This window comes from Sorex araneus, chromosome 2 (assembly GCF_027595985.1).
Source record: "Sorex araneus isolate mSorAra2 chromosome 2, mSorAra2.pri, whole genome shotgun sequence".
Taxonomy (NCBI): Eukaryota; Metazoa; Chordata; class Mammalia; order Eulipotyphla; family Soricidae; genus Sorex; species Sorex araneus.
The window spans coordinates 356526968-356548862 of record NC_073303.1 but is presented as its reverse complement, the minus strand read 5'-3'; the positions used below and the strand labels follow the sequence as shown (position 1 = coordinate 356548862).

The 21895-nt window shown below is 42.1% G+C and overlaps 1 protein-coding gene across 1 annotated transcript in view; it reads left to right on the top strand.

Annotated features, from left to right (window-relative positions):
- The window catches only part of SKOR2 (SKI family transcriptional corepressor 2), a 58650-nt gene that overhangs the window by 34196 nt on the left and 2559 nt on the right, over positions 1 to 21895 (top strand). Inside the window, exons 7-8 of the mRNA XM_055127450.1 lie at positions 9883 to 9950; positions 18430 to 18495. Of these exons, the coding sequence (XP_054983425.1) occupies positions 9883 to 9950; positions 18430 to 18492 (131 nt within the window). The 3' untranslated portion in view covers positions 18493 to 18495. The remainder of the gene's footprint in view (positions 1 to 9882; positions 9951 to 18429; positions 18496 to 21895) is intronic.

The following is a 21895-nucleotide window of genomic DNA, read 5'->3' as shown; positions in this document are numbered from 1 at the left end:
AAACGCTGGAATAAAATCCACGGGAGATCTTATGAAAGAAAGTTCCCAGCACAGAGCACTGAGCACAGGGAAAGTGTTGAATGTGATCAGCTGCCATGATGGAGGTGGCAAGGAAGCAGATGGGAGTGGATGGTTAGCTCTCAAGAAAGGCATTGCTAAAGTGAGCCAGATTTCTCACCTTCTTGTGGTTCTGAGATCACTGACAATCACAGACATGAATCCTTACCTGGAAAAGGTTAGGATAAAGATTATAGGAAAGAGGAGGAGCAAGTAATGAAAGAGGAGGAAGGGATGAAAAGGGGGACATGAGGGGCTTAGGGATATAATAGAGGGATGTGTCCAGGAGGAGGAGAGTAGGAGATGAGGGAAAGAAGAGGGAAAAGAAGGAAAACAGGAGGAGGGAGAAAAGAAGAGCAAGAATAGAAAGAGGAGGGGGGGAATGAAGTGATAGTACAACAGGGAAGGCATTGCCTTGCATATGGGTGACCCTGATATGATCTCCAGAACTCCATATGGTCTCCTGAGCATTTCGCTGAGTGATCCTTCAGCAAAGAGCCAGGAGAAAGTCTTGAGCACCACCGGTGTGCTCCCACCTCAAAAAAAAAAAAAGAAAAAGAAAGATTTTAAAGAGGAAGAAGTAAATAGGAGGAAGAAAGGCTCCATGCTTAGGACCAGACTTTACAAGGAGTAAGAACAACAGAGATTCCAGAACTACTCTCCTTAAATAATTGTGCATGGCCCAGATGGGATGGTAGAGGTAGGTAGGGAGAAAGGGGACCGTTTCCTTTGGGGTAGAGGCAGAGAGGCATGGTGGGTGGTGGTGCCAGCTGACTCCCTCACTGAGTAACCTCAGGCAAGTTACCTAACCTCCTTGTCAACTGTAAAATAATACTACTACCCACCTCATGCCTTGCTGGAAGTATTAAATGAGTGAAATGTAATAAAGTGTCTCACATACTGACTGATCCGTAGTAATGTGAGTGGTTGATACTAGCACCATTTTAAAGTTTGATACCTTGCTTCAGGGACCTTATAGTGAACTGCTCCCAATGAACTAGAATGTTCAGAGATTTGTTGGACTGTCCCTTTGGAAGCAAGGACAAGTCTCATCAGCCTAAGAAGACAGGATGTGAGAAGGGTAGAAAGGGCGTCCCCAGGAAAGTGGGTGAAATGTAGCGTAGACCTGAAAGGGGAAGGTGTTTTGGGAAATAGTAGAGGAGGCATCTCACCCTTATCAAAGTCTCAAGATGACACTGGTACAGCAGGTCAACTGTCCTGCATTGATCATCATGTTTAATAGGTCCAGGGTGACCAATACTGATGAGAGACTCGGTCCCAACATTTCATGTTTCCAAACTTTTCCACTAAGGGCTTCTCTGAGCATCCTTGCACCTGTGAATCCTTACGTTATTTTTATCCCACATTGTGGCTCTCTACTCTAACAGATATCTGTTTTATTCCTCCCCCACCATCCTATGCCTTCCTTTATTAAGGCTTCCAAATAAACCATATGATTTTTCATTCATTCATTCTGCTCTTTCCAGTAGCCATCAGTATAATCTCAGAGCCTAGCTCTGAATTTGGACCTAAAGAGTGACCAGGGAGGTGAGGAATGGAGGTTGTCGTTCATATCACCCTTTTCTTGTCACTTCAGAGGTGCTGCTTCATGTTTTCACTTTTCTTCAGAGCTTCAGTTCTGCCGTTAGCCTAGCCCACTGAGAACTCTAGCCCTGGCTTCAAGTCAAGAAGCTACAGTGATTCCCTTCTGCTGTTGATAGTCGAACCTAACCTTAATTTTCTTCTGACTCTCAGAACCCTTCACAATTGGCCCACTCTGCCCTCCCAGTCTTACTGCACCCCTTCCTCTCCTCAGCTGAAGTTACCTGAAGACCTAGATTTTTACCTCTACAGATTCTGCTTCTCCTGTCTGGGATGCCTGCCCTCTTCTAGGTTCTCTTCACCACTAGGGACACAGCTCAAGACCTGATGCTTGGGTTGGAGAGATAGAACAGGGATTGAGGATCTTGCCTTGCATGTAGCCGATCCATTTTGATCCCTGGCACCACATATGATACCCCAGAATTAATTCCTGAACACAGAGGCAAAAGTACATTCTGAGGAGTAAATTCTGCTGGGTGTGGCCCAAATGTCCCTTTCTTCCCCTCACCCCTCCAAAATCTACTACCTCATATTGTTTTCCAAAAAGGCTGGATCAGTTGGCATTTCTACCAACAATTAAAGAGAATCCTTAAAAAACTAGAAATTGAGCTTTCATATGACCACACAATACCCACTGCTGGAAATATATCCTGAGGGTGCAAAAAAGCCCAGTAGAAATGACATCTGCACCTGTATGTTCATTGAAGCACTGTTCACAATAGCCAGAATCTGGAAACAACCAGAGTTCCCCGAGAACAGAAGACTGGTTAAAGAAATGTTGGTACATCTACACATGGAATACTATGCAGCTGTTAGGAAGGAAATTTGCTTATATATGGATGGTCATGGAGAGTATCATGCTAAATGAAATGAGTCAAAAAGACAGGGACAGACATAGAATGACTGCACTCATTTGTAGAATATAAAACAACATACTATGAGACTGACACCCAAGGACAGTAGACACAAGGGCCAGGAATATTGCTCCATAAGTTGGAAGCCTGCCTCATGAGAGGGGGGAGAAGGCAGCTGGAATAGAGAAGGGATCACCAAGTCAATGATGGTTGGAGGGATCAGTTGGGATGGGAGATGTGTGCTGGAAGTAGATAAAGGACCAAACATGATGACCTCTCAGTATTTATACTGCAAACCATAATGTCTCAAAGTAGAGAGAGAGCATGGGGGAGATTGTCTGTCATAGAGTCAGAGGGTAGGATGTGGGGATGGGGAGCAGGAGTATTGGGGATATGGGTGGTGGAGAATGTGCACTGGTGGAGGGATGGGTGTTCGATCATTGTATGGCTGAAACTCAAACATGAAAGCTTTGTAACTAGTTCACAGTGATTCAATAAAATTAAAATGTCTGCCACCTCTAGCAAGTCTTCCCATTGTCACACTAGCCCTTTTGCTGATGCCTTACTGTGTTTGTCTCTAGTTTTGTGGATGTTTTGTATTGACTGGAAACTGGGGTTTTTTTTTTGAGTATGTGCATGTGCACAAAACAATGTTTTGTTTGTTCCTCCCCTGAGATGTTGTACCTTGGTTCAGGAAAGGTTTCTTTGCTTCCCCCATTAGAAGCATATTGTGGACACATAACAGACTTTCTCCATAATGGTTGACACTATGCTGTTGTCATATTCAAAAACTGACAACGAAGACTGAGTGGATCATGAAGACTTGTTTAAAGGAGGGACAGAAAGAGACTAGCAGGGAAAACACTTTCCTTGCACATGCCTGACCAGGTTTTAATCTTGGAACCCCATGTGGTTACCAGATGGTCAGGAGTGATCTCTGAGCTCACAGCCAGGAGTAAGCCCTGAGCACCACCAAGTGTGAACCCCAAACCAAAATGAACCAATAGGAAAAAAGATTATATAAATGAAATTAGCAAGAGTAAATGTGTGCCATGCCTGGGTTTGCAGGTATGATTGTACTTTCATGGCCCTTGAGAGAACAGAGTAGAAAACCCAGTGAGATATGGCAGGAAAAACCTAGTGGCTGTAGTGTCTGAGAAACTGGAATAGCAGGCTACAGTTGTCACATGAGGTCCACATCCAGTAGTGTTCAAGGGTTATTCCTGGATCCATGCTTAGGAATGACCCCTGGAATTATTGGTGGGAGGGGCATATACTGTGTTGAGGGTTTGGACTGTCACATGCAAAGCCTTCACTAGCGCCTTGGCCCTTAAACTTAGAGAAATAGTAATGTCCAAGAACAGGAGTACATTTTCAGACTACTGTGTTATAAAGAGGTTCATGCTAAGTGTAAGAAAGGGATTAAAAGAACTTTAGGATGGCACATATAAGAGTTCACTTTATTTTGAAAATATTCAGTATGCTTAAAAAAGCGTTCACGATCACAATCACGATCATGAAATCCTGTTAATCATCGATTTCTCAAGCGGGCTCAGTAACCTCTCCACTCGTCCTTTCCCTGAGATCTTAGAAGTCTCTCTCTACTCAGCCCTCCCAATGATGTCCCACTGGAAGCTCTTTCAGGGTCAGAGGAATGAGATCCAGCTTGTTACTGGATTTAGCATATGAATACACCATGGGAAGCTTGCAAGGCTGTCCCATGTGGGCAGGAAACTCTCAGAAGCTTGCCAGTTTCTCCCAGAGGGAGAAGTAGGCTACAAGATATCTGGGTGGAAGACCAGATATGAGGCTGTAGACAAAGAATTTTGTTTGAAATTTGCAAATTTGCTTCGCGGCCGCGCACTTCTGGGAGCTTGCTTTTAAGTCTCTGGATGTTGGCCGTTGATGGGATTACACACACCTGGTTTCCCCTGCCAGTACCTTCATGCGTGAGGCTTGTCCGAACGTGTGGCGAGGGGCCTTGAGCATGGCTGTAGCTAGGTTCTGGTGGTCTTCGGCTGCTGGGAGCTCTGCTCGGGGTGGGGAGGGAAGCTGGAGCCCATCCCCTCTGAGGGCCCCCGGGGAAGACAGCCAGGCGTGCGGGCAAGAGACTCTCTGTTTGAGTCTCTTTTTGGGCTCTCAAGAGACTCAAAAGAGGGCAACACTTCAAAATCTTAACAATGTCAACCTCTATGCTCTCTGGCACTTTCCATTCATATTCTTATACAGGATTTCTCTTCTTAGTTTGCTTCTTGTTAAAGCCAAATTCCATTTCATTGACTTGACGTGGGCTGTCCCCCTCCCCTTTCCCTGGAACTGTTCCTGAGTTCATTCTCCATCCCTTGGATCCTTGCTCTTTCCTCTCTTTTTGTGTTATCTGGAGAAGGAGGAGGAGAGATGAAGGAATTCTAAAACACCATATAGATTAAATGCCTCAGTAACTGTTTAAAGAAGTGATCACAACATGGAAAAGAAAAGACACTCCCAAGCCCATTGCTTGATGAGCAGAATCTACCAGATGAGCCCAGGAGTCTTTTGTATGGCTCCTCGTACTGCATGGCTTCTCCTCTGAATTCTGTTCCCCAGAGCATAGGAGAGATACTTCAGCACTATCTGGAAACCCCTTTGCCCTTTAAACAATCTCTGTCACCGGGCCCGGCCCTGGTTGCTGTTTGCCGGTGGCGGCTTCGATGCTTGTCTCTGCTGCCTCCTTACAAGCTCTCACTTTCTAAGAATAGTTGGGTTTTAAGTGATTCCCATTAAAGAAATCGACTTAATGTGTTTTTACCTTCAGTTGAATGATGCCTTCATTATCCTTTAGAACACATTTTCGTTTTTTCCATCTGCCTAGCACAAGCTTTGTATCTCAGGAGTTATATACAGTCACGTTGTAGACTGTCTTAAATATACAGAAATCAAAGGAAAGAAATTAAGACTCGCCCATTTTCTTGCTGCTTAGCAAGAGATGCTCTTAACATTTTAGAGTTTCAGCCTTCTTAATGCACAGTAAATTTCTAAAAACTGAAATGAAATCTTATATGCACCATATTGAGCCCCTTTCCCACTTAGTATGAGACTCTTTACAGACCAATAATCTATAAATGTACTCCTAATTTTGACATTAAGAGATAACTCAAAAAGCTGAAGCTCATACTTTGCCTGTGAGACCCCCAGGTTCAATGTCCAGCACTACCTGGCTTCCTACGCACCTCTATGAGTGACCCCTGAGCATCACTTTGGGTGGAGCCCCTGACCACTGCACTGTGTGGCCCTCAAACTAGAGAAATATAAAATAAAATTTTTCTCAGTTTAGGTGATGACCACCACTGGAACTCAATATTTGCACGTATTTAACATTATTTCCATAAGGCAAACTCCTGGAAGAAATACTATTTTATTTTGTTTTTTTTTTTTTGTTTTTGGGTCACACCCGGCGATGCACAGGGGTTACTCCTGGCTCTTCACTCAGGAATTACCCCTGGCGGTGCTCAGGGGACCATATGGGATGCTGGGATTAGAACCCGGGTCGGCCGCATGCAAGGCAAACGCCCTACCCACTGTGCTATCGCTCCAGCCCCGAAATACTATTTTAAATAGTGCAAAAATTGTTCAATCTGCGGTTTCAACTTTATTTCCAGAAGTTTGGAATCTGTTAAATATTTGTTAGGAAAGTTTGAAAGAAGGTGTTCCAAAAATGAAAATAAGAATGATAAAGAAAAAAGATAAGTACCTATTATTTTCTTGTATTTATTGCCAGGGATGTCACATGCTATCCAAATATTTATTGACTGTTTGTATATTTTGCAAATGACAATTAAATTTTATACTCATATTTATTAGTATATTTTTGTCTTTGTATCGCACTCAGCAATGCTCAGGGGTTACTTCTGGCTTTGCATCAGGAATTACTCCTGGTGATGCTCACATGACCATATGGGTTGCTGGGGATCAAACCCAGGTCAGCTGTGTACAAGGCAAACACCTTAGCCACTGTACTAATGCTTCAGCCCCTATTCTCATATTTCTTTGATGTGTCCATTTTTTAAAGTTTTTATATACTAAAATAGTAATTATTTGTCATATTTCAAACATTGTTTGGTTATGTGAGTTATGTTGAGTTATGTGAGGTGTTGGCTATAGTACTTTGTTTAATTTATTTGTAGTCTATTGTCATACTGAAGTTTAAATTTGTGGGGCTAACGAGATAATAGGGAGGGCTAGGGTATTTGCCTTGCATGTAGTCTACCCCTGTTGGATGTTGGCAGATGTATCAACCCCTGAGCTCACAGCCAAGAGTAAACCCCAAGTACCACCAGTTGTGACTCAAAAACCAAAACAAAAATACAAACCAAATTTTAAATTTGTGTCTTATCAAATCCATCAATATTTTCCTCCTATACTTTCATTCTCAATACTGTTGTCCCCCCCCAGTCTTCTAAAAATATTTTTTCTGACACTTTAATGGTATCTTCTTTTTGGCATTTTAACTTCAAGAATTGTAGCGAGTATACCCACATAGAGCAATGAGTATGAATTGAATAAATTAGTTTTCATCATTTCACTCGGAATTGCCCTCGGCTAGTTCTTCCTTTAAAGTAAGAACCTTGGGGGATCGAGGCAGGGAGCCCAGCTACTTCAGCTTCAGGAGGCCTCGCTTTCCTAATCCATCTATTTACCTCCTGGGTCAGAGACTCTGCAATGGTCGCCTTCACAGAGGGGACTCCTGTCTGGGATGTGTGCTGAAGGCAGAACACAAGCCAGTTTACCCAAAGATGTTCTAGCCACTTAGGGCCAAGAGCATCCTATCAGGCTATTGCAGAAAGCTGGTGTGTAGGTTGCCTTTGACCCTGCCCGTGTGCTTTGACCCTCCTCCAAGGCATCTTGAGGTGGTGATGGGGCAGGGAGGGCAGTGCCAGCCTCACCCCTAATTATTCATATGTGTAAGCTGAAATCACCCAACCCCTTCTCCAGCACTGCAAAGACAGGTCTGCATGTTAGAGGCCAGTCGTACTGCAAGATCTTAAAGCCCCAGAGGACATGGTCTTCTCACCCTTGTTTGTTAAAAGAACCGAGTCCCAAAAATGAGTAGTGTGATTATGGTCCATAGCAGAATCTAGACCATCTGGGATGTACTTAATGTTCTTTTCATCATTCTTTAGTAATTCACCCCTGCTGTGTGCCAAGCACTGTGATGGGCTTAGGGCAATTTCAAAAGCATTGAGAATTTCCCTTCCTGTCCTCCCAGAACCCACAGATTCGATGGGAGACCCATGGTAGAAGCAGTCATGTGCAGATAATGGGTGCATTGCTAGTGGTGGGGTGCTGAAGGGAGCACAAGGAAAGGATCTCTAAGGAGGGGCCAGGAGAATCAGTGAATCAGCAGGAAGAGATAGGATTGGAGTAGGACTTTGAAGAAAAGGAAGGTGCTGGCAATAAGGGCCAGACCACAGATGTGTAAACCCAGCAGGGGCAGACACACAGACATGTGTGTGAAGCCTGCCTGCAGTTATGCAGGTGAGGCGGACAGAGCATGCCCCACAGCCCCTGCTGCAGCCAATTCAGCCCCTCACTGGGACCTCCTCCTCCTCCTTCATGCCATTGTCTCGAAAGGTTCCCTATGCCCTGCCAGTCCCCATCTCCCCAAAGCTCCCCAAGTGAGTGCAGACCTCTCTTATCACCACCCCTACCCCATCCCCCCTCCACACCTGCCTGCCTTCCTGGCCTTTATCACCAAATCCAGAGGTGAGAGCAAGAATGGGTCTTCTTCCAGAATAAAAAAATCAGGCTGGGGGGAGAGTTCAATGTGTTGGGGGCATGCACTTTGTGCACAGGAGGCCTGGGTTTAGTTCCCGGCACCCTATGATCTCCCAAGCACCACTGTGAGTGACACCCCTACTCCAGCCAAGTACTGAGACAAGAGTATCTCCTGAGCTATACCACAGGGTGTAGCAGAAAGTAAATAAATAAAAATTAAGCTATAAGAAATGGACTGGAGTGATAGGACAGCGGATAGGGCGTTTGCCTTGCATGCGGCCGACCTGGGTTTAATTCCTCCGTCCCTCTCGGAGAACCCAGCAAGCTACCGAGAGTATCCCGCCCGCACGGCAGAGCCTGGCAAGCTACCCGAGGTGTATTCGATATGCCAAAAACAGTAACAACAAGTCTCACAATGGAGATGTTACTGGTGCCCGCTTGAGCAAATCGATGAACAATGGATGACAGTGATAGTGCTACAGTGCTATAAGAGACAAAACTATAGAGATAATAAAATAATGGTGGCTGCAGGAGTGGCGTCCAGGGAGAGAGGAAAGGCAGAGCACACAGGATTTTAGGACACTGAAAATACTGTGTGGGCTGCAACGATGGATAATGTCCTTAATAGATTCATGATACTTATTGGGAAGTTGTTTCTTTCTATAAAGGTGGTAAGAATCCACCCAAAGGTACAATGACAAGGATTATTTTTTTCTTTTTTTTTGGTTTTTGGGTCACACCTGGCTCTGCACTCAGGAATTACTCCTGGCGGTGCTCAGGGGACCATATGGGATGCTGGGATTTGAACCCGGGTCGGCCGCGTGCAAGGCAAACGCCCTACCCGCTATGCTATCACTCCAGCCCCAAGGATTATTTTTTTCAATAATGGTATCTCTTAGTTTCCTTTCCCAGGCTGAGACAAAGTCTGTATTATGGCACCAGGCTAAAGAGGACTAGGGGCAAAGTGAGAATCCAGGGAGGGTGAGAGAGTGCAGGTGGGGGGGTCAGGCCAGAGGACCTCTGTCACCCCCATTCCACAGTGCAGCCAGACACCTGATCCCCAGAAGGTAAACCTGCATAGGAGTCTAGATTCCTATGACTGGCTTGTTCTTTACTTTAAAATAAAAAATTTCACTGGTGGTGGGCTATACCCAGCGATCCAGGGTCAGTGGTATGCAAGGAAGCGCCTTACCCTCTGAACTGGCTTTCCAGCCCAGATCAGCTCTGTCTGAGGCCACCCCTTACTCAGACTTGACTTCTGGAGACAACCAGAGGTCTCGGTACTTACGAGTGTGAAAATGTTGAAGAAGGACCCAGCACCAGACATCCCTACGTACTTACCCTGTCCAAGGCTTCTACTAGCAGGCCATGAGACGCTGTAAAACAGATGTGAACCTCACCCTCACAGAATTTTCTGTCTATTCTGATTAGTTGTCAGGCTCTTGCAAAACATCCCTTCAAACAACCATATTATTATTTACTTTAAAAAATGTTAATGGGTAAGGGAGGGGGGTCTCAATGGGACTGACTGTCAGTGAGAGTATATACTATGTACATGAAAGTCAAATATACCCTTTAATTAGTGCTTTCTTTCTCTTTTCCTCTCTCCTCCCAGATAATTTCCAGGATCAGATGAAAAGGGAACTAGCCTACAGAGAGGAAATGGTGCAACAGTTACAAATTGTAAGACACATTTCCACTTAAAAATGAATGCAAAAAAAAAATGAATGCAACTTGCTGTGCTTGTTTTCAGGCCATGAAGATATATATGAAACTGTGTTTACTGTGAAATCCTTTGGTCCACTTGCCTTTCAGCTGGCTTAGATGCTAATTACCCAGAGATTTACTTAGCCACCAGATAAACAGATGTGTCAGTACATTCTCTCTAAGTGTAACTACCTACCATGTGTTAATAGACAGATGTGTGAATTGTCTCTGTGGGCAAACCAGAGGTACCTGCATTGTCGTCTATTGTCTGAGCTTGTAAGCATAGAGCTGGGACATGCTAGAAGCCCAGTGAGGGGCAATTGCCTTTCATCTCCCCTGCCTTCTGCTACCCCAGACCTGAGCCAGGCTGGCCACAGTCAGTTGAGTTTATTATAAACACAGTCAGCCTATTATATTTACTTGAAGGAAGATGAAAAGCAGTAGCATTTCCAAATGACGTGCATCTTAGACACTAGCATCCTAATCAGTGTCCAAGAGTGGGCATGCCTGAAAACGATTAATACAGAAACATGGAAATAGGGGCTGGAGCGATAGCACAGCGGGTAGGGCGTTTGCCTTGCACGCGACCAACCCGGGTTTGATTTCTAGCATCCCATATGGTCCCCTGAGCACCGCCAGGGGTAATTCCTGAGTGCAGAGCCAGGATTAACCCTTGTGCATTGCCAGGTGTGACCCAAAAAAGCAAAAAAAAAAAAAATAGAAACATGGAAATAGGCAGCAGTTTAATAGGATCTGGTAGGATTCTCTTTTCTTGCTGTTTTTCTGGATTCCTCACCCATTGACCCCAAGCAGACCCACCTGGTTTTGTTCGTTAGTGCTTTTCAGACTGTCCTTGGGGAGGAGGGATATCGCTCCTTATTTGTGCAATATTTTTATTGCCTCGTTTCAATTTTTATTGGCGGGGATTTGGGTCACACCCAGAAGTGCTCAGGGGCTATTCCTGGCTCTGTGTTCAGGGATCACTCCTGGCCGTGCTCCGTGGACCAGACGCTGTGGCAGGGTAAGTGTAAGTGCCTTTTCTGTTCCTTACTATCTCTCAGGCCATGTACAATATTTTTAATCACCCGGACAGACTTTCACTGGTCCTGAGGGGTATTCTCAGCCCGGCGATTCATTTGGTTTGCTGCACATTTTGGAGCCAATTCTTACACCATTAAGCCGGTATCTCCGCATGCCCTCTGGTGTTGTCTAGAAAAGCAGCCTCTCGCTCTCTGTCTGGATTCTTTTGGAAAGAGGGTTATTAGTGTTCTCCTTTCTGCATGAGCGAAATCGTGCTGGTGTTCATGGAGGCTGTGGAGAGGCGTTTGTGAAGCTGCCAGGTAGTGTTGCACGGTATTTTTCTCCATTTGGAGGGCTCTGATAGGAGAGCAGCTTCAACCTCAACCCTTCACAGTTTGATCTCATGTGCTAGCTGGCAACTCAGCTCTGAAAACCACTTGGGCATGAGATGCCTCTTAAACGTCATCTTGCTTCTTGTTTTGACTTTGTTTGTGTTCATTTTACTCTTGCGTTCACTGGTGAGCAGAAGGATTTTCTATGTAGACTGTAATCCTCAACAGAGTTAAAATGAAAAAGTGTACCTGCTCTTCCTTGGGTTTGATGCCTAGATAATGCGATAGATGCATCTCTTGCTGTGTATATAGACTTACTGTGTACTTTGTGCAAGGGAAGCATTTAAATATGGAACTGAAAGTAGAAGGATGCCCATTTCTAAGACTTCGCTGATTTCACATGTCAGTAAGGACATTATTATTCACACACGCAGCCAAAGATATGTGATACCAGGCAAGTGGTGAGTACAGAAAAATGGATATTTGAAAAGAAGAGAAGTGTTTATTTTATGAATTTTTCCTGTTTAAGTTCACTTATATAGTATTAATGTCTTGATTTCTTTTTGACATTAGGTTTCTTTAGTAAAAGAGAAAATGATAAGGCATCCTTGTAATAAGCAGGCGGTAATGATGGAAAAAGGGGGTCTTATGTCTTTTTGCTACATGTAAAATGCAAATAGGTATGACTAAGAATTCCTATATATTGTTGTAACACATTTTGTCAGCATGTATTTATTCATCTTGACAAGTGTTATTCATTGACTTTCCTCTTAATAGTACATTACATCTTGTCACAAATTAAATTCTTTTTTTTTCTTTTTGGGTCACACCCAGCGATGCACAGGGTTTACTCCTGGCTCATGCACTCAGGAATTACCCCTGGCAGTGCTCGGGGTCCATATGGGATGCTGGGAATCAAACCCAGGTCGGCCGAGTTCAATGCAAACTCTCTCTCCACTGTGCTATCGCTCCAGCCCCACAAATTAAATTCTTTGGGAGAAACTCATCCCAGCTCTGTAGCTATCATCCATCTAATTCCCAAAGTTTACAAAGGCTCATCTAGGTTAAAACTATGTGAATTGATGAAGTATATATGATTCTTCCCTCCTATTTTCCCCGTTCTTGTGTTCCTTACAGAATATGCGAAGTGATTCCATGCTGACTCCTGACCTAGACCAGTGTCTCCCAGCAAGTAGCTCTCAGTAACCCTGTGTTGAATCAGCCATCTATGGATGCCCCCATCCAGCTCTGAAGCTCCCATACAGTCTCTGAATCCTTTCCCCAAGTTTTCTAAGTGTAGTCCTGATTTCCTCAAGTGTTCTTTTGCACTTTGTAAACTATGATCAAAACTCCTAAAGGAAAGCATAGCAGTGTTTATGGTGAACTTAGTATTGCACTGCCTTTGAGGCTAACAAACACTAGCTTAATTTGAGCTCATGACCCATCCCCTATAGTTCTTTATGTTAGTTCCTCAACCAAAGACCCTTTATAGAGTCTGAGCCATAGCCGTATAAGGCACAGTTGGCAATGAAGATGAAATGTACAGGAAAGTCCTGGCTATCCCCCCTCTCAAACTAGTATCTCTCTCTAGGACGATTATAGCTCTGGGAGCTGGACATACTGTTTTGGAAGAAAGACTTGTGCTCATATAATGCCATTTACTTTAGGATCGAGGCAGCAGACTCAAAGTTACATGGACAGAAATTTATCTGGCTCCTTATTCAGTTTGTTGCATTTGTTAAAGTGCCTGGTGGTGGTTGGGGAACAGGATTCTTTACAGAATTCTAAAAATTACCAAGAAATCACTAGCGACCACAATTATTGATTTTCTCAATAATTTGAGTTGAATGAGCTAATTTGTCAGTAAATATGGTTACATGCATTGCTCCCTCAGAACAAAACAATCCACTCAAAATTATTTTATTATTTTATTTTTAAAGTTTACAGACTATATATTACAGAAGAGTCATTTGCCAACAGAGCAGGCATTTTTTTCCTTTGGATGAAATAAAAACCCACCCTATCCTGCAATCATGGAGAATTCAAATATATTAAAACCATCATATTTTATAACAATTCCCATAGATCCACAACGCGTTTATTCTATGCAGTTACATGGTGTTCTTATTCAAAATATTATATCGGAAGCATCTTGGGTACCATTGCCATTGAAAGAAAACTTATGAATTTCTTTGGTGCCTTCATTTTTGATTCTCTGCTGACTATAATTTCTGCACCATCACTTCCTTCTTCAGTTCGTTATATACTAAGTTGTGATGACAATAGCATCAAATGATTGACTCTTTGTGCATTTATAAATGAATGTGCACTTATCCCAATGTGAGATTTAAAGCACATAGAGTTTATTTAACATTTATACACAAGATGTCAGCTAAATTCTTCAAAATAACTTAAAATTAGATTTGGTTGTACTTGATGCCATTTGTGTTAGTCTCTTGCCCCTGCCTCAACTTTTCAAATGCTCAAAATATCCTTGTTATAGAACCAGAATTATGTACACAAGCAGGAAATATGTTCCCTGTACTAGGCACCAAATTCAAAAGTTTCAAAATCTAGAAATCTCATGACTATATTAGTGTGTATAGTAGAGAGAACATCATTTTTCATTTCACCAGCAAGTTGTGATTCTGGGGGGGAAACGTGTTCAATTTTGGAAGCATAGTGCATTATCCCTTAGGTTAAGAAGGTGAAGAAACTGGCTCAATGTTTTTGTGTGCGCTATATCTCAAATGTTTAAGAAATTCTTTTGGTGTAAGGTTGGGTGGAAAACCATACCCAGCCATGCTCAGGAGACCATGTGGACTCAGGGATTCAACTTGGCTGGGGCAGGCGAAGCACATGCCCCAGCCCTTGAGCTCTGTTTACAGCCTGAAAGTAAAGTTCTAGTGGGAAAGAGTTAGTGCAGCAGGTCAAACACTTGCTTTGTGTGCAACTGACCTGACTTCATCCCTGGCATCACGTGTGGTCCACTTAGCACTACCAGGAGTCACCCTTGAACACAGAGGCAGGAGTAAGCCCTGTACACAACCATAATGTGACTCAACCTCCTCCCCCAAAAAAGTACTTGAAGAAGCTGAAGATAGTTTAACCTTTTCATTAAAATCAACCCTCCCCACCCTGCCCATGCACAACTTCAAGGAATGGAGTATGATTTATATCATGACCTAAGACCATTACGATGACCTTAATAACCTTTTTGGTTTCTTGCTGATTTGTTTTGTTTTGTTTTGGGGGCCACACCCGGCTCTGCTGGCTCTGTACTCGGGGGTCATTCATGATGGGGTTTGGGAGACCATATGCAGTGTCCAGATGGAACCCAGGTTTACTGCATCCAAGGCAAGTGCCTGAATCCCGGTCCTATCTCTCTAGCCCCTTTGTTGCTAACTTGTCAGTACTTTCTTAGGCATGTGCATCTGTAGGTCAGTGACTATTGTGGGTTTGCTTTTCTGTTTTTAGCCACAGTTCTTGGAGGACATCGGAGCAGCAACAGAGAGCACATGCTAGGCAGCTAGAGCCAACGGCACAGCCCTTGAACTTGCAGCATTGAAAGCCAGAGGCAGACTCGGATGGAGAAAATGTGCTAGTCCTGAAGTGCCCTCTGCTGTTTTCTCTAGAAAGCTGCAGTCACGTACAGACGGGCGGATCGGGTCTCAAAGTTCCTCATTAAAAGCTTCAATTAAAATAACATCCAATCAATAGATGCAGTACTAATGTTTTGCTCACTGCGGACTTGTAAAAAGCAGCTTACCGCTTTGCGATGGTGGGCACGTGACGCTGCCTTGCAGGGAGGGAGTGCTTTCTGGTTGTTGCGGGAGCAACCAGTGACCCGTCCTTGCAGTATTTAATATTAGAGCGAGGATTTGCTTAGCTTTTGACCATCTCAACCCAGACAACTTTTAAACTATGGTTCGCATATTTTTAAAAGTAAAACAGTTTCCTTCTTCCTTCCTTCCTACCTACCTACCTCTGCCTGACTTCCTCCTAACTCTGTGCTCAAGGATCACTCCTGGTAGGGCTCTGAGAACCTTGTGGGGTACCAGGGATCAAACCGGAGTCTATCAAGTGCAAAGCAAGAACCCTACCTACTAAACTATCTCTCAGACCCAGAAGAGCTACTGTTTTTACATTGTGTTTTTTTAGCAAAAGATCCTGGGGTCATTAGAGAGTTTTTAATTTCTGGCTGAATATACCACTGAAGATCCCAGCATGTCATAGGACTTGATACAAGTCTGCACTTGGAAGGAAGCAGCATTAGGGTTCTACAGCAGAAGAGCAATGGGTCCTGGTGGGTTCCTTGCCAGTTTTTAAGATCTCTGACCATGCAACACTCTTCCTTGGTATATTCTTTCTCCTTTTGAGAAGCTCAAGCTCTGAATGTCTGAGCTCAGGTCTCAAGAGATTATGCTGGGCTCTTAGCATAAACTAGTTTCTCTTTGTCAGTGAAGACTCCAATTAGAACTAACTAGGTGATTTATATGTTACATAACTTCAAAGTTTTTTTTTCTTTTGTGTGTGTTTATATTTTGTTGTTATTTGGTTCATGTCAATCTTGATGTTGCCCAAGATGTTCAAAATGAAGAAAAAGAAAGTCTTTGTTAATTATATTCCATGAAGTTTGTGTGGAATAATTAGCCTTTCACAGAAACTTTAGGATCTGAGTTTTCAAGTTGGGGGGATATTTTCTGAGGATTGCATTTCATAGGATCTGAAATTGGGAAAGGCTCATGACTTGATATATTATTGCAAACAAAGCTTCAACTATTATTGCTAAGGTACAGCAATTATAATGCACACAATTTCAGAAATAGGAGAGGAAAAAGCACATTTTAGAGTCAACAAAATTGAGTCATTTTCATGAACGAGTGGGCCCTGTTCATGGCAGGGGTCTGTCTTGTTGACTGAATTCTTTATTGTTTAGGACTGTTTATTAAATATATATTAAAGATACATATTTGTGAGGGAGGCACACCCAGTTGTGCTCAGGGCTTACTCCTGGCTCTGCACTAAGAGGTCACTCCTGGCAAGCTCAGGGTACCACATGGGTGCCGGGGATGGATAGAACCCTGGTCAGCCATGTACAAGGCAAGTGCCCTACTTCCTGTACTATCTTTTTAGCTCACAGCCATTTGCTCTTTGTCTCTGTTGTTGTTGGGCTCTAGGTAACTTAAATGAAATAAGCACGAACTTGAGTCAGAACTTGAGTGGGGATAATTCTTCATCCAGAGTTAAACTTCAATTTGGAGGTTTCGGGATCAATTGGGCTTATTTGGAAATGAATTTTATTCCAAAGTCATTTTCCCTTGTCAGCCTTCCATCTTAATAAAATGCTACATTGTTGATTCTGATAATAAAGGAAAGAGATAAGAAGGGGGTATTGTGGCTGAGTTCTGAACGTAGTGCCCTTCGGGCAGTTTTCTCGGGGTTAACAGAGTAGTTTGCTGGCCTTGATGACCTGGCCAATGGTGATATTAATTTACTATGCAAGGGCCTGTCTCACACAGACACGTACTAAATTCCAGTGGCATGTCATTTTAATTCTGTATCAATGTGAGAGTAGCACAAATACGTTTCATCCGGTCATTCCTTTTATCCCAAGGCGCACATCATTTCTGCATTCTGTCCCGAACACTAGGATTTCATTCAATGCTCTATTGTAATGTGCATTAGAAGAGAGGGCGATGTGATCTGTGTGTTTGGGGCATATTGCGGCATTCACCACAATGGAAAATCAGGACTCAAGAGTGTCTCTGTTAATTGCAGGTGTAGCATAACCTTGAGTGAAAAGAAGCAGTAACTAGAGTAGGTTCCTAGGTAACTGTGCTTGGCATTGTTATCTAGCTGATCTCGGCTCACGTCTTCTGATAGGGGATTAGGACCCTGAACTTTTTATGGCACTCTCTGAATCATTCATTTCAATGTGCGGCCCATGGCCCTTATCCGACACGTCCTTATCAGAACATCCCTGTGGTGGTTGTGAACCAAAAGCATGAGGTGGTTCTTCGAGTCTGCTTTTTCTATTATAAAGACTGTTCGATTCAGCTGACCAGTTCTGATGACACGACAGCTCTGTTCTTAGTCACTAGTATCATTATAGAGTCTACCTCTTTCCCATCCATAAAGATTTGTTTTTAGGGATTGGTAGGTCAAGAAAGAGAACATAAATATGTTGGAAATGTATGTAACAGTATTTGAAAACACTGCCTTACTGAATGAAATGAATTTTATTTTCCTCACTGCTAAAAAGCCATCACTCATGATATATTTTAGAAGATTAAAAATACATATTCCTTTAAAAATTAAATAGGTCAGACTCTTCTGAGTCCTGAGGTTAGCCCCATAATGATGAAGGCAAGGAATATAATGATAGAGTACTTTAACGGGGGTTAGAGCAGAAGCAAATCTTAATAATACATGTAGTCTTCTTTCAACCATTCAAATTTTCTAACAAAAAGCAGCCTATCGACTGTCATAGGCATTCATTCAAAGCCCCAATATTAAAAGTACTTTTCGAGTTTATCCAGGTAGAATTCTCAGGGGGCCTATTTTCCATGCCATGCAATTATTTCTGATGTTTCTTAGTAGTTATTGGGAAATTACCCAGAGCAATAGTTTGTATTTACTTAGTTCATCTTATTTCTAATTTGCAATGATAGCATATTTCATCACTCTTAATTAAATGGGAGATTATGTTTGAACTTGTGTATAACCACATTCTTCTTTTGTGACCTTGGGACATGCATTGTAATACCAGAGATTAGCTTTTGTACCTAAAAAACATAATGCCATATTGCTAAGTACTGATGTTTTTTATTTTGACTTTTTTCAGTGAAATGCACCTCAGAGACTGTGTGGAATCAGTCTGTGTAACTATGTCAAGCGGCAACCTGTGTGATAACCAATTCTGCCCCAGATTTGCTTTTTAATAGGCCTTACAAATGCTGTACCCCAGAAACCTCATACTTCTATTAAATGGGCATCATTTTTCTTCGTGTTGGACCTGTGTACAGTCAAGCTGTTAGACACAAAGAACCCCTCCCCAAATGTTGCTTACCTGAAAAGGTTTATTTGCTTTTATCTTGCAGATTCCCTACGCAGCAAGCTTGATTAGGAAAGAGAAGCTTGGCGCCCACCTCAGCAAAAGCTAAAAGGTGAGAGTACCGAAGGAAAGACTTTGACCTTCATTCTGAGTTGTTGTTGTTTGGCCAGGTTTGTTATTGACGTTGTTTTAAATAAATAGCCCAAGGGACTGGTAATGTTTCCATTATGCTGATGATCTCTGTTATGTCTGGGCATGGGACTTCTGAAATTAATGACTGTGCCTTATGAATTCTATGGAAAATTCCTGAAACTAGGGAAATTCTCTGTTCAGTCTGCAGCAGGGATCTTAATTCTCTTTTGAGTTTTTCTGCTCTTCCTGATTTTACCTAACACCCAAGATATCGTTCTTCTAAAGAAATTAAGTGTCAGCATCATACTTGGGTGTCATTTTCTCAGTGTCTCCTTTAGTTCCAAAATGTTTTCTTGAAATCTGACTCTCAGTAAGTTACCAGCAAAGGGTAAAATAAACAATTTCGGTGACCAGAGACCTTTGAGACATTGTGCTTGAGAAAGAGTGATTCATCTCTTCTCTAAGCCAATAATAGTTTTTCTAGGACTCAGTCAGGTCCAAGGCTATATCTACAGCAACAATTTAAGAGACAAACATTCTAGACTCTTAAGGAAAAGATGACAGTGAAAATTCAACTACTATGTTTAGAATATACCTAAACATTTCAAAAATGACTTTTTTATTTTATAGAAAAAGACATACGTAATTACTAGAATTGAAGGACTAAAAATTAGGCCATTGTTGTCTTTGTAACAATATGTTAAGGATGGCTTAGCAATTGGAATGATTAAATCAGGAGAAACTCCGTACTAGCATTTGTAGGTGCTTCTGGGCAATTAGGATTGTGGTCATTTGTCAGTTTGATTGATGCCAATCACACTAATTCTTACTATCACCTCTTTATGGAGCATATTTTCTCTGAAGCAATTTATTGGCAAGAAGAATTCTGTGTAATACAGGCTCATGGATTCATTTCTTTCCTCGTGTCTCTCTACTGCATGTCACCAGTCTCTGCTACTATGTATAGACAAAAATCCTCTCTCTTAATACTATCATCTTTATTGGTGATAATCTTCGATACTCATTGTACATAAAAATGATTCTCTTCTATTTCATCAGAAGCTCAAAAGTCTTTGCAAAAACCATTATTTGTAGGCTTCCCTTCATTTTATGCCTCAGGGAACTGAGGTAAAAAGAAGATATGAGGTTTCATATCCATGTGACAAAGACAAAGAGAGATTCTGGGGCTCCTGACTCAATAATTCAATAATTAACTTGCTCCCACTAGGTAACTTGCTTCCACTATGTATCCCACTATGTGCCATTGTTTCTGCAATAGAGAGATTCAGAAAATAAATGATAATTTCCCACCCTAAGAAGCAATACAGAAGCAGCCTATGAAGCAGTTCCATTCCATTAATTTAAGGGTTTTGTTTTTGTTTATTTGTATGTTTGTTTTTGGACAGGGGAGGTGACAAGGATTAAAGTCAGGGCTTCATGCATACACATACCACATTATCAACCTCAAGTAATTTTTTCTGAAATTTGGGGGGGTTCTTTATTTTTGTAGTATAGCCGGCATGCCCCAGATTCTTAACTCAGAATATTGAAGTAATCAAGGCAAGAATCATTAAAATTAATGCTGGGGATCAGAGAGATGGTATAGGGGTTGAGGCATGTGACAGACACTGGATTGATCCCACACACCACATGGTCTCCTGAGCACTATCAGGAGAAACCCCAGAACACAGAACACACTGCTGGATGCGGCAACCAAACCAGACCAAACCAACCTCATAAAAGAGAATTTTTAAAAATAAAATTAATGCCAATAAACCACATGTCTAATAGCTTGTAAATGTTCAACGCATTTTTTTCTCAAATCAGAGACTGTCTTTGGATATATTTACTTGAATAATCTTCTCATTAAAGTAGAAAATACATTAAAAGAAGTCGAAAATCATCAAGCCATGTACAAATCATGATGACTCCACATCTAAACTTAATGCATTCCACAGGTTCAGCTCACTTGGTTTCCAGAAATCAGAAACCACTTTATATCTGCCCTTTTACTCCCCCCCATCCCAAACAAGATGAACTATATTTGGTTTTGAAGTTTTATAAAGGACATTGTATAGAGCATTCATTCTCTTGTTTCCGAATTATTCTATGCCATGTTTGTGAGATTCCTCCATTAGAATATAGCTTGATTTATTCTTAGGAACTTCAATAAACTCTTTATTTTCCCACTTCCCCAACTCATCTTTCCTGCTTGTCAAACCCAGCTGTTCTTGCACCTACAAGATAAGGACTTACTGCCCAGAAACCAAGCCACTGATGTTGACATAGCATATAGCAAGGTAGAAAAAAAAAGATTGATTTGTGTTTAGTAACTAATGCTTCCTCCATGCTGATTTTGTTTCCATCCTTGCAGACAACCGGGATTTCTCTAAGTAGACCCTGGTGCTTTCAGAAGATTAGTGGTTACTTAAATGCTGAGCTAAATCAGCCAAGCAGAGAATCACGACCATATTGTTAGAGGCAGTATTTGATTCTCAACATGCCAAGCCTGCAAGGAATTACCCCAAGAGAGATTACAAAATAAAAATCATTACACCAAGGGAGAGAGACAAATTCTGTCTTGCTGAGTGACCACAGGTTTCCAAATTAGGGACTGATGCATTAATGTCTTATGCAAGAATGACCCTTAAGGTAGTATGCTGTGTTCTTGCCACCCAGTGGATTCCAATATGACTATTAAGAGGAGGAAGCTTTTCAAAACCACAGGCAATCCACTTAATAAGCTGAGCAAGTACTGCCACATATCACTTCTCTACAAATATTTTTCTTTTTGCCCTCTGTTAGGGCCAAAGAACGTCCACATTTAGTCAAAGGAAAGGTCCAACCAGATCAGGATGCTAAATTGTATAATCCCATTCAAAAAACCAAATAGTTCATCACCTACCTCAAATTTTAGGCATCTACACAGAATATTCTTGACTTTTCCTTGATAACTCCTTGAAGATCCATTATCCAGGGGTTTTTCTAAACCTTTGTTTAACTTAAGCATAGTTTCCTTGGGGGCAATGAATTCTATTTGTTTAGTTCCCAGCTGTGCATAGTGTTGTTTATTTTATTTATCTTCGACTATTGCCTAGAACAAGCCCTAGTAGATTAAACATTGCACTGCTCTGCATGTTTGTTCCATAGTAAGCCCATAAGTAAAATAGAAATGATCTGGAAAAGACTTAAATTCTTGGGTGTATTATCTTTTATACCGAAGGTAGTTAATACCAGAATTATTCCTGACAGTCTTCTTTACTTTGGAGAGTTTCTCTGATCCAGCTCATACCCAGATACCCTAGTATAATCTGTATGCCCCAAATAAGCTTATGGTATTGAGACAAATTTAGCTCTTACTTACATTCTTTGCACCTTCC